The sequence below is a fragment of the Nematolebias whitei genome, chromosome 5, assembly GCF_014905685.2.
Source record: "Nematolebias whitei isolate Nwh7 chromosome 5, NemWhi1, whole genome shotgun sequence".
NCBI lineage: Eukaryota > Metazoa > Chordata > Actinopteri > Cyprinodontiformes > Rivulidae > Nematolebias > Nematolebias whitei.
The window spans coordinates 39495944-39508648 of NC_056502.1; the positions used below are offsets into that span (position 1 = coordinate 39495944).

At 40.8% G+C, this 12705-nt stretch overlaps 1 protein-coding gene and 1 long non-coding RNA gene across 2 annotated transcripts in view; both read right to left on the bottom strand.

The window, feature by feature from the left end:
* Positions 1 to 8029: 8029 nt before the first annotated feature.
* On the bottom strand, positions 8030 to 9326 carry LOC119409556. The gene is made up of 3 exons (XR_005186795.1): positions 9302 to 9326; positions 8990 to 9107; positions 8030 to 8055 (listed from the first exon to the last, which is right to left on the bottom strand). It is a non-coding gene; the product is annotated as an uncharacterized LOC119409556 (long non-coding RNA).
* A 1001-nt stretch (positions 9327 to 10327) lies between these two features.
* The window catches only part of LOC119410405 (microtubule-actin cross-linking factor 1-like), a 3878-nt gene continuing 1500 nt past the window's right edge, over positions 10328 to 12705 (bottom strand). The window contains exons 4-5 of the mRNA XM_037677317.1: positions 10711 to 10822; positions 10328 to 10578 (exon numbers count right to left, since the gene is read on the bottom strand). Coding sequence (XP_037533245.1) covers positions 10328 to 10578; positions 10711 to 10822 — 363 coding nt within the window. The remainder of the gene's footprint in view (positions 10579 to 10710; positions 10823 to 12705) is intronic.

Here is a 12705-nt window from a genome sequence, read left to right on the forward strand (position 1 = left end):
TGTTTAATATTTGACTCAAGGGCGCCCCCTACATTATTCAAACTGTTATATCTCAGTGATATGTCATCCGATCTGGACCAGATTTTTGGTGTGTGATTAGTGAGCACTTAAACACACAATGGTATTGTTGTTTTACTTTTGACTCAAGTGCGCCCCCTAGGTAAATCAAACTGTTATAGCTCAGTGATATATTGTCCGATCTGCATCAGATTTTTGGTGCTTGACTAGTGAGGACTTATGGACGCAGTGGTGTTGTTGTTTAATATTTGACTCAAGTGCGCCCCATAGATAATTCAAACTGTTATATCTCAGTGATATATCGTCCGATCTGCACCAGATTTTTGGTGCTTGACTAGTGAGGACTTATGGACGCAGTGGTTTGTTGTTTAATATTTGGCTCAAGTGCGCCCCTAAATTATTACAATAGGTATATATGCGGTCGCAGCTTATGTCAAAGGTTCGGCGAATGCGCACTCCGGAGAACGGGCGCGTGACGGTAGCTTGAGCGTTCTCGATGGCGACCGGGAAGGGTCGCTGCAGTTCCCGTGGTCGCCATAAGGCCGCAGCGGCGCTTCGCTGCGAGGGCCTTGAACGCTGCTTGCAGCTTTAATTTTTATTACAATCAAAGCCCTGGATTTTACAGAAAATGCCAATTGGTTGTGATATTTTGAAGTAAATATTTGAACTACTGGTAGTTGTGAAGTAAATATAATGTTTTCCTTTTTTCCTGCATGGTATTTTGCTAATATGAAAACTCATATTGAGGTTCAACACAATCTGCTGGCTTTCTTAGATATATAACTTTAACTGTCATTTTTATCAAGAATGTGGATGTTTTTAAACAGTGCCCTGGGAGAATGTTTGTTGTAAATTGAAAGTATTTAAATAAATTAACTTGAAAATTAGTATATCTAGTCAAGTCGAGTTGTCTTTATTGCGCTATCATTTAAATATATCCAGCAGAATGAAATTATGTATCGACAAAGTCCATGCTCAATAATCCAGGTATAAAATCCAACATTTTTCAGTCAGGTCATCTGGACAGTTTCTTTCTGTGTGCTGAAAGGTTTCGCCTTCGATCCGGAAGGCTTCATCATGGGATTTTATACCTGGATTATTGAGCATGGGCTTTGTTGTTTTCAACCAGTTTGACAAGACTGTCAACAAGGAAGAGGGCCGGCAATGGAGGAGGGGCGTACCAAAGAGACCATCTTATCACAAGCAGAACTGGTTTGTTCCACCTTGGAGTAAGCTGTTGGGGGGAAGAATCAGTTTTGTTGTGTGTTTCCTTGACTGATGAAGCCTTCTGGATCGAAGGCGAAATCTTTCAGCACAAAAAAAGAAACTGTCCAGATGACCTGACTGAAAAATGTTGGAAATTATTTATCCTTCATGTCTAAAAAGAGTCCAGAATTATAAACAAAAACAATGCTTAAAAACAAAACAAAAATAAACTGATGTGTTTGTTCCTCTGTGGGCTTCTGATTAGGTTGCCTCCTGTGTGCCTCATATATGAGATGTTTCAGGCTAGTTGTTCTAAGAGGAGACACCAGAACAGACCTGAAGTCTGCCAGAGGGATCATATTTGACTTCATGACTGGTGATGTCTTAAGGTTCCCTATAGAAGGAGCTGGAGAGAGGGACGTGTTGGCTTCTCTTTGGACCTGTCACATCTACAACATGACCACAGATAAGTGGAAGAAATAGATGGAAGGATATATAGATGATTTGTAAATAAATACATTTAATGGTTAAAATATTACCATTAATTCCATTGAAAAGTAATAAATTAGGTATAAATTGTGACAGATTATGTTTTTTTCTTGGTTTAAGTAATGAAAAATTCTAAACAGTTGATTGAAGTTTGAAGAACTTAAGGGCAGAATGCTATTACTAAGGGCTGTCCATCCATCCATCCATCCATCCATCCATCCATCCATCCATTCATCCATCCATCCATCCATCCATCCAGCCAGCCAGCCAGCCAGCCATCCAGCCATTCATCCATCCAGCCAGCCAGCCATCCAGTCATCCATCCATCCATCCATCCATTCATTCATCCATCCATCCATCCAGCCAGCCAGCCAGCCAGCCAGCCAGCCATCCATCCATTCATCCATCCATCCATCCAGCCAGCCAGCCAGCCAGCCAGCCAGCCATCCATCCATCCATTCATCCATCCATCCATCCATCCATCCAGCCAGCCAGCCAGCCAGCCATCCAGCCATTCATCCATCCATCCAGCCAGCCATCCAGTCATCCATCCATCCATCCATCCATCCATTCATTCATCCATCCATCCAGCCAGCCAGCCAGCCAGCCAGCCAGCCAGCCAGCCATCCATCCATCCATTACCTTCTACTTCTTCCGAAGTCAATTCACAGGGGCAGTAGCTTGAGTTGGAAGGCCCAGACATCTTTTATCACAGTCACCTCTTCCAGCTCTTCTGGGAGGACTCCAAGACGTTCCCAGGCCAACCGAGAGATCTAGTCTCTCCAGCATGTCCTGGGTCTTCCCCGGTGTCTCCTCCCTCCCAGTCGGACATGCCCAAAGCACCTCCCTAGGGAGGCGTCCAGGAAGCATCCTTACCAGATGCCCAAACCACCTCAACTGGCTTCACTTGATGTGGAGGAGCAGCGGTTCTACTTTGAGTCTCTCTCGAGTAACTGAACTTCTCATCATATCCTGATGCATGCTCAATTAAAAAAAAAAAAAAATCAAAAAAGGTCTAAAAAGTTCAAGTCAGATCCTCTGGATGGATTCTTCTTGTTGAAATATTTCATATTTTATTCAAAAGACTTCTTCAGTCTGAGGCACTAAATAAATAATAAATTAATAATGATTAAATAATAATGACACATAAATATGTGTCACATAAATATGTTGTTCACATAAATATGTGAACAACAAGTTCTGGATGTCACCAGCAAACTGGTTGATCCACTATGAGAAGGTGCTATTTATAAGACTGTTTATTGCAGCACCTGAGACTGAAGAAGTCTTTCGGATAAAAGACGAAACGTTTCAACAAGAACAATCCGTCCAGAGGACCTGACTTATATTTTTTAGATGAACTTCTCACCCTATCTCTAAGAGAGAGTCCAGCTACCCTGTGGAGGAAACTCATTTCTACCGCATGTTTCCGTGATCCTGATTTTTGGTCACTACATAGAGTTCGTAGCCATATGAGGGGAGGAATGTACATAGATTGACCGGTATACAGAGAGCTTTGCCTTACACCTCAGCTCTCTCTTCACCACAATGAACCGGTACAGACCCGACAATACTGCAGATGCTGTACCAATCCGTCTGTAAATCTCATGCTCCACTCTTCCCTCACTCATGAACAAAACCCCTAGATACTGTTCTTCAACTCCTCCACTTGAAGCAGAACCTCACTCTTGACCTGAAGAGAGCAATCCACCCTTTTCCAACTGAGGACCATAGCCTCAGATTTGGAGGTGCTGATTCACATCCCAGCAGTTTCATACTTGACTGTGAACTGCTCCAGTGAGAGCTGAAGATCACGACATAATGACGCCAACAGGACCACATCATCTGCAAAGAGCAGAGATGGAACTCTGAGGCCACCGAACCGGATTCCCTCCGCCCCGTGGCTGCACTGAGTATTTCTGTGTACAAAAGTTATGAACAGAATTTATGACAACAGGAAGCCCTGGAAGAGCCCAACTCCTATCCTGAAGGGGTCTGACTTACTGCCGGCAATGTCAAACAAACTCTTGCACCTTTTGTATAGGAAATAACAGCCTGTAGCAATGGACCCCAGGCGTGTCAACCAAGACACTCCCACCGCAACATCCAAAATCTTTAGGAAATTACTTACTTGAATTTAAATTACTAATTACTTGATTACTTGAAATTACTTGAAAATTATTATGATTGAAATAATTGTTTGAAAAAAAGGGGCAGATATAATAAGATTGTTTCTTCTTTCTGCTGCCTTTCATTTTAAATCTTTTGTATCTTTTTTTTATATTGTTATGGAATTGTTTTGTACTTTTTTAAAATGAATAAACTTTATACCATACCATACCATATTCTTGTAATTTTTAACATGTCTTTATATTGCAAACTGAAGACACCAATGGCCAAACACAGCTTTAGAGCTGTGTTGAGGGAAATCTGCATCACTGCTGCAACACTGAGTCAATGTCTTTCTTACAGCTGCTGGGCTCTGTGTTAAAATAAATAAATGTGTGTTTTCAACACTTTTTGTTCTGGACATATCTGAAAGTCTCACTTGATACACATCAACAGGAGAGCAGCCTGGGCTGAGGATCCACAGATGAAATGTTTTCCATTGGGAATACAAAACTGGAAAATATCTGAAATATGATGCAATGAACACCTGACCTTTAGCCTCAACCTGTTGCTACAGTTACTGCTGACCCACTGTTCCTCTAGGATCTGGAGCTTTATTAGTTAGACAGTGCACATCCCACAATAACCAACATAAGACATACAGTAATTTTAGATAGTATTTACACCCTCTAAGCTTTTAGCAGTTTTTGTTTTATTGTAACCTGATGCACCTGTCCATCCATCCATCCATTATCTTTTACCCACTTCTTCCATTTTGGGTCATGGGGGTCGCTGGTACCCATGTCCAGCAATCACTTTGCGAGGGGCACTCATACTCATTCTCAATGTGATCCCGTTTTAATACCTCTTTACTGGATGTTTCGTGTAATAATTTTTGATCTACTGTAGCAAAGCCTCCACTCTGGAGAGAACGTATGGGCCTGCGTGGATTGCATATGGTCACTCGTTTGCAGTGGAGAGTGGACAGGTCTCCAGTCCATCACAGGGACACATAGAGTTTAACGAGACAAACAACCATTCACTCTCTCACTCACACCTAGGGACAAGTTAGAATTACCATTCAGTCTAGCATGTATGTTTTTTGTCTGTGGGAGGAAACCAGAGTGCCCAGAGAAAACCCACGCAAGCACGAAAAGAACATACAAACTCCACCCAGAAAGGCCCCTGGACCGAGATTTGAAACGAGGTAACCTGCTCGCTGAGAGGCAGCAGCTCTACCAGTTGTGCCACCGTGCTGCCCCTGATGCACCTATATAAGACAAAATTATAGCTTAATACTGTTAAACAAGTTTGTAAATTTATTTCAATTTACTGAGGTCCTGGGTATTGTGGAAGATGTTTTCATTGACAATATCTCTGTAACTTGCACCACAACGCTTTGACTCAACTCTGATCATTTTTCCAAACCCTGCTACTGAAACACATCCCACAGCTTGATGCTGCCACCTCCATGCTTCACTGCTGAACTAATTTTGGGTGGTGCCTGGTTTCCTTTAGGCATAAATAAAGTTTAGTGATGAGGCTAAACAGTTAAATTTTGGTTTCATATGACCAAAGAATCTTTCTGGCAGTCTGAGGGTCTTAGGCAGCTACTAAGCTTCCATGGAGCCACTCTGTCATAAAGTTCAGATCAGTTCTAGTTATTCTTCTAGAATTTTGTCCCATCAAAGGTCTATGAAGCTCAGAGTGACAATCAGGCTATTGGTTTCCTCTCACTTTGGCTTCTCTCTGGATTACTCAATGTGATCTGGGAAACCAGAAAAGCCAAACTTCTATTTGAGAATTACAGCGTCCACTGTCCGGTGGCTCAGTTGGTAGAGCTTCCACCTCTCAGTGAGAAGATTGCCGGTACAACTCCCGGCCCAAGACCTTTCTGGGTGGAGTTTGTATGATCTCTCCATGTATGCGTGGCTTTTCTCAGGGTACTCTGGTTTTCTACCACGGACTAAAACATGCATGTTAGACTGATTGGTAACTATAAATTGTCCCTAGGTGTGAGTGAGAGAGTGAATGGTTGTCTTGTTTGTCCCTGTGATGGACTGGAGACCTGTCCAAGGTGTCCCACACCTCTCGCAGAGTGACTGCTGGATAAGGGCACCAGTGACCCCCATGACCCAAAAAAGGAAGAAGTGGGTAAAGATAATGGATGGATGGATAATTGTGACTGCTACAGCAAAAATCAGCACAAGGATTTGAGAAAACTCATCACAAAATGCGTGATTTTATTACAAAAACATTTATACAAGTCATTATACAATTTTTACTAAGTTTGACATCAGAACGTGAGCAGGAAGCGTTTACAGTACTTAAAGTTTAGACTGCATAGCAACAAGAGTCAAATCTGGCTTTCATATTTCTATAAAACATTTCATCGTTCTCAAAGCTGGGGGAAATGTACTTCATGTAAAAATGTTTCAGCTTTAAAAAGATCCCTTTGACAAATGCATAGAACAAATCCTGCCCTAACACAGACTTTAGTTTCAATTGATCTCTAATGAAATAACAGTATAAAACAGATAAAGCAGAATACTGGACAGCCTGCGCAGTTGATAAAGGGGAGAAGCAAAAGAAAAATGCACTGGTAAATCACTGCTTCTGCTCAGATAATGCACATTTGTCTTTTCCCAGGATCATAAATCATTCGGAGAAGCATAGTTTCATTTCATGAACACATTTTACACTCAGATAATGGACTACGGTAGAAATAATTTTAAAGTTTCTGAACAGTAAAACATTAAAACTATCGACTCTGTTAAGAAAATTGAATACATAAAAAGACCATCATCTTAAATTCATACTCATCAATTAAAAAAAAAAAAAACAAGCTTAATTTACAGTTTGTTTTCAACTTCACTGCATTCACGCCAACTCTCAGGTTTTCTCCTAAACAAAACAACATATGTACAGTAGTCACAGACAGAAAAGTGCAAATGTATGAGAAGTTTGATCAAACAAAAACGTAATCTAGGAAGTAAAAAAACAACACATCTACATGTTCCACAGAAATACAGCGAGTCCTGAGAAATTAATCTCTACAAATCAATAGCGTTTGCTCATATTTTAGTGCAGTGCTCCATCCATAATCTCCAGTGTTTAAAACATTTTTAAGTAAATATAAAAAAAATGTCCAAATATAAAAAAAGAAAACATGTCAAAAAAGGTTAAATGACAGAAACAATGTGGGCCTGCCAACCACAGTTTTTCTGTAAAATCAAAACAATCTTAAGAACAGCAGACTGTAGCGGATCATGGTTTTGGTATGTGATGGTTCTTTATTTGGACCCTCAGGACAGTCAGACAGCACGACGCCTTCACATGCTATCTATGTGAGTTCTAGCTGTATGTGTTTGGGTCTACTGCTGCCTGTCTCTGCTTAGTTTCACAGCCAGAAAAGCACAGCAAGCTGAAAAGCTGCTCTGATGCCATGCAATTAAGCATCATGCAGAACGTCCAACTTTACACACAATCAGGTAAATTATTGATATGCAAGTAGAGAAAAAGGCTTTTGTAAAGCAGAAATGAGCCCTTCTTTTTCCACATAAATATATTATCTTCATGCAGACTCAGTGCAGTACTTTTCCTCCAGGTTCAGTCAGGCACATGTGACGCACTGTACTGTTGTCTTGGACCCTTCCTTACTTTGCTTCTGATTATCTCCGTGTTTTGCTGCTCCAAGGCTGTGTTTGGGCTGAGCGCTGCGGCTTCAACAGGATGCTCAGAGGCAGCTGTAATCATGTGGGCAGCCTGTCAGCTTCATCTGAAAACAGGAGCGGAGTCAACACTTCATTGAACAAACAGATTAATGCAGCAGGATGCAGATCAAAGCATGTTTTTCTGACCTGAAGGCGAAGGAGTGCTGTCTTCCCCTGTTGGGACAAACTGAAGCTCAGACCCCAGAGCTGCTATGGAGCTCCTGGGACGGATGCACCGGTCACCTGAGAAGCTCCTGCGAAGTAATGCCTGAATCCAGAAACATTACACAAGTCAAAATCTGAACAGTCTGAAAGATTTAGAAACCAATCAGTCTTCTAAAGCAAACTGAGATCTGTGCACATCAGTGCTTGACCTTGCGGGTCATGGGGCTGGTGGGTGCAGAAGCGCTGCTGTACAAACTGAGGCTCGAGTTGGACCTGCTGACAGCCAAACCCTTAGTGGTGCTTCCTGCTGGTGACAAGTATTTCTCTTTGATCTTCAGGTTGGTCCGACCTTTCACTGTTGATGACACAATGAGACAAAATACAGTGAAACTTGTCATTTATCTGCCATTTCAAAGATCATCAAAAGGTGTCAACTAAAAACAAAAAATGACCAAATATCACTTCTTATATATAATTACACATTTGTTTATTGTTATTATTATACTTTCATTTTCTCAAAAGTTTTAAGTAAATTAAATCTTAATTACTGAGTATAAGACAAGTTCAGATCTGCCATGAAGGCCATTAAACCTCCCACAACTTATGGATGATGCAGTCTCAAAATAATTATCAGTGCTAATGTCCCAGGTCACAAAGGGATGTGAATGGTAAAATATTTGTAGTTTTTGAGATGACTGTTTTTTTGGACTGGTATTGACCTGGGAACACAAGTAAACCTTAATGCTTTTGGTGCAAGATATTCAAGTGAGTATGAGTTACAAGATCTACAAATATAGAGATGGATTTTTGTTGTTGGTGTTGCTGGTGTTTGCTTGCCTGAGCCAGAGTACAGTGATGGATCCTGGCAAGCAAAGGGAGATATTTTATCCACCACCAAGCACAATGGCAGAGCCAGGGGGTGGTCAATGGTGGTCTTGACCTCCATAGATTAACATTTGGCCACCCCAGTTAAAATCATTTTAGGAAACAATACTGCTAAGCAATATAAAAACTAGAAACCATAATTTCCTCAAATGAGCAGGGTGGTCAGTTTACATTTAAGCATATGGCGGTGACAAAACCCTTAAAATGGCCACAACTGATACTTAGCTAATGTAAAATCAGTTTATCTGTATTCAAAAAAAGTGAGGAAACCATTTGAAGAAGGTACAACACAGACTAGTCAAAAAATTGCAGAAGCAAAAATACATATATATTTTCCAAGAGTATGGTTTAGAAAAAAAGTGTCTTGATTTGTTAAAAAAATTAATAAAATAACTGTTACCGACCTCTGCAGGGGTCATTCTTTACCAGGAATTCATCAAGAGCAGTCCAGCCTCCTCCCACCCTGACCATCAATGTGCTCCGCAGGATTCGAACCATCCGCAGCTGTTGGGAATCTCCAAACTTCAGCAAACCAACAAAGAAGAAAACACAAGTTGATGTTGGAATAGGAATAGAGGTGACACTTTTATTGTTCTGAAGCAGTCATTGCTTTAAACGCCACATTTTTTTGTGCAGGATTTCTTTCATGCTTATATCACAAAGGAAGGAAAACCAGTATATGTGAAGATTAAAACATATCATTAACAAAGGCTCACCCTGTATCTGTTGGCACTTATTTGCTCCACTTGGAATTTTTTGGGACAGTTACAAAGTGACACCTGTCGACTCACCTACATGTAAAAAAAGAAACACAATAATGAAAGGCAATAAATGTAGGAGTTGTGGTTTTGTACCGGGTGTCATGTTTGTCTGAGTTCCCCCTGATCCTCTGTTTCTCTTCATAGGGTTTGTGTTTCTTTAGTATCTAGCCCCATCTTATGTTGTGTTTATGTCTTGCATCCTCTGTCTCTTTCTCTGGCGTCTGCGATTACTCACAGGTGCTTTCACTTGGTCTAATTGGTGTTTCCTGTATATAAGTATGTGTCTCTGTGTTAGTCTTTGTCCTGGCATTGTCTACTGTTCACTGGTGATGACCCGTCTTTATTGTGAGCCCCCCCATCATTACAGTATATGTTTGATTTGCTGCCCTATCAGCTCTTTGTTTTGTTAATAAATCTCTTATTTTTCATATACCTGTACATCCTGAGTTCTTACCTGCCTGCCTGCTCCATTGGGTTCACCAGCACCAGCCTCTTGTGACAATAAACACCCCACTTTTCTAAGTGACAGTGCAAACTCTGCTCCTACCTCTTCATTGATCTGATCTGCATCCAGTGTTTTCCTGTAGGGGTCCCTGCTAGGATGCAGAGCACTTATAAACTCATAGTAGTCAATGAAGCCGTCGTTGTTTGTGTCGAAAATGTTTGCCACTGCATTCATCTCCAGGGAGTTTGTTGGAAATTCTACAATTGAGGAGTTGGATGAAAAAAAGACTATAACTTCACAGATTTGAACAGAGAACAGTTATTTAAACTTGCGACCACCAACATGGAGTCTTACTAGAAGCAAGAACATAATCAATGAACTCTTTCTGGCTGATCCGTCCATCCTGGTCTCGGTCAATAGTCCGGAACACGTCTAAGATCCGAGACTTCATATGACTGATCCACTGCATGTAACGCTTTCGCCAAACATTGAAGTCAAAGTTGGCAAATTGCTCCATCTGAAAATAAATAAATACATCACAAAACTAACTCCAGGAGTATACTGCATTGCTCTTCAAGCTTTGTCACAATTGTAAAGATATTCTGGAAATCCATAGTCACCTCTCTGAGCATTTGTTGGTGTTGTGCCAAGCGATTCTGTCTCGCCACAGCCAGGTGCCAAAGTTTCTGCCACTGACTGACCAGCTGAGTGAGCGGGGGAGTCTGGGGGTCAAGGTGCTCCAGGGGGACGGGTACAACAGGCGGCAGCTTCATCGTGCTTCTCCTCTCTGCGTGGAAAATCAAGCATACGAGAGTTAAGTATTAGATTTGATAATATAATAACTGGTAGTCATTGAATCACCACTGACTTTAAAGTTTGTTCTAATTTTTTTTTTTGTAGTAAACTGTGGTCTTCTTACTTGTGAGTGGCCGCTTGCTGGGGGAAACTTGTTTGGGAGAGCTCTTGTGTTTGCAGGATTTTGTGGCATGTTGAATTTCTGGAAACTTTTTGTTCATTTCCTCCATAAACACCTGCAGAGAGCAACCCATTTAGTGGCTTTACTATTTTATTGCAAAGCTAAATTATCAAAGAATTAGAGCACAATACTTGTAATTCCTTTAATTGACTACACCACCTTTTGGGTAAAAACAGACAAAGTAAAACTGCAAATAACAGCATAGTTGTGCCCACAAAGCTCTGTATCACATTTTGCATGGTGAAAAAAAGGCAAACTGATATTTTTATTTGGTTCAGAAAACAGAGAAATGTATAGCGCCATTGCAGCCATTTTGTTAGTTAGCATGTTAAAAATAATACAATAGTCCCTCGTTTATTGTGGGGCTTCCGATAAATGAAAAACCGAATAGTAGTACAAGTAGTAGGTAGAAGTTTATTTTATTTTAGTATGTATGCATGTGTATATATATATATATATATATATGTATATATATAAGGCGTTTTAAAACCTTCCCACACTTGCAGTATTCCAAACAATGTTTCTAAACTCTAAATGCTCTAAAAGAGCGCTGCCACCTGCCAGCGCTCTCGGCCACGCCCACTTCTCCACTGCAGAGCGGAAATAAAAGAGGAAGCTTCTCCTGCAGCTATGGGCTGCACACAGGTGCAGCAGGTGCTAAATAATTTTAAATAATTAATTTTACATGAAAATTTCATGCCGATCGCCCGGCTCATCCATCAATCAGCCAACTGTGTGTCATGTCCAATCTTACTTTGAAAAAGCTCAAAAGAGTGAGTCCGTGAAAAGCAAACCGCAAAGTATCTAGGAACTACTGTAATATATTTATTTCAGTTACTTCCACTCATAACCTTAAAACCAATATAGAACTCAATAGATGATTCCATATCAGGCCACTAGGTGGCGACATTCATCAAATCTGACGAACTTCAATAAATATTCATGGTAAATTTGCTACAACAGTGATGGTTGATTGGCAGTGACACTAAATAATTACTTGTCTGACAAACTATAAATTTTGTGCGCATAAACATTTTCTAAGAAAAACTGGCTTCTTTTTATCTAATTTTTTAAAGCAAACACTGAAGGAGTTGAGTTGACCACCTAAAGTTGAGCAACGCTCCCAAAAATGTCGGCATCATTGCTCAAAGACTGAGAATCCAGATGTGTTGCTCTATTCCATAATAAACAAGTAACAAGAGTACTGCATACAGCACATTAAAGGCATTCGACAAACAATTGTACAGTAATCTATAACAATGGCCCAGACAAGTAAAGACCTTGTAATAATGTCTGACCTTGATTTGTGACCTTAAAATTAGATCTGAGGTGATGAAAATATTATGCAACACTCTGTCTAGTATCCTGATGCATGCTCAATAATCCAGGTAGAAAAATCCAAAAAAGTTCAATCTGGTCCTCTGGACATTCAAAAAAAAACAAAAAACAAAGCAAAAAATGTAGAAACGTTTCGTCTCTCATCTGAAAGACTTCCTCAGTCTGAGGTGCTGTATTCAGCCCAGTCTCTTAAATAGCACCTTCTCAGAGTGGATCAACCAGTTTGCTGCTGACAACCAAAACCAGCTGATCACATGCTCAAGGAGGACCATCAGCCTAACAATGGATCATTAGCACACTGATGGCTGTTTACTATTCACAGAGGGCTGAGTGATACTAGCAATCACAGCATTATAAGAGGGAGACACTTGAACCCGGAGGCCTCCACCCTGTTTAATGATGGACAATTTCTTTTCACAAAGATGGCCTCCTTTACTCCTCTCTCAAACCATCGTTCCTCTCTGTCCAGGATGTGAACATCTTCATCCCTGAAAGAGTGACCGCTGGCCTGGAGATGACTGTAGACCGCAGAGTCCTGGCCTGATGATGTTGATCTTCTGTGCTGGGCCATCCTTTTGGCCAGTGGCTGTTTAGTTTCCC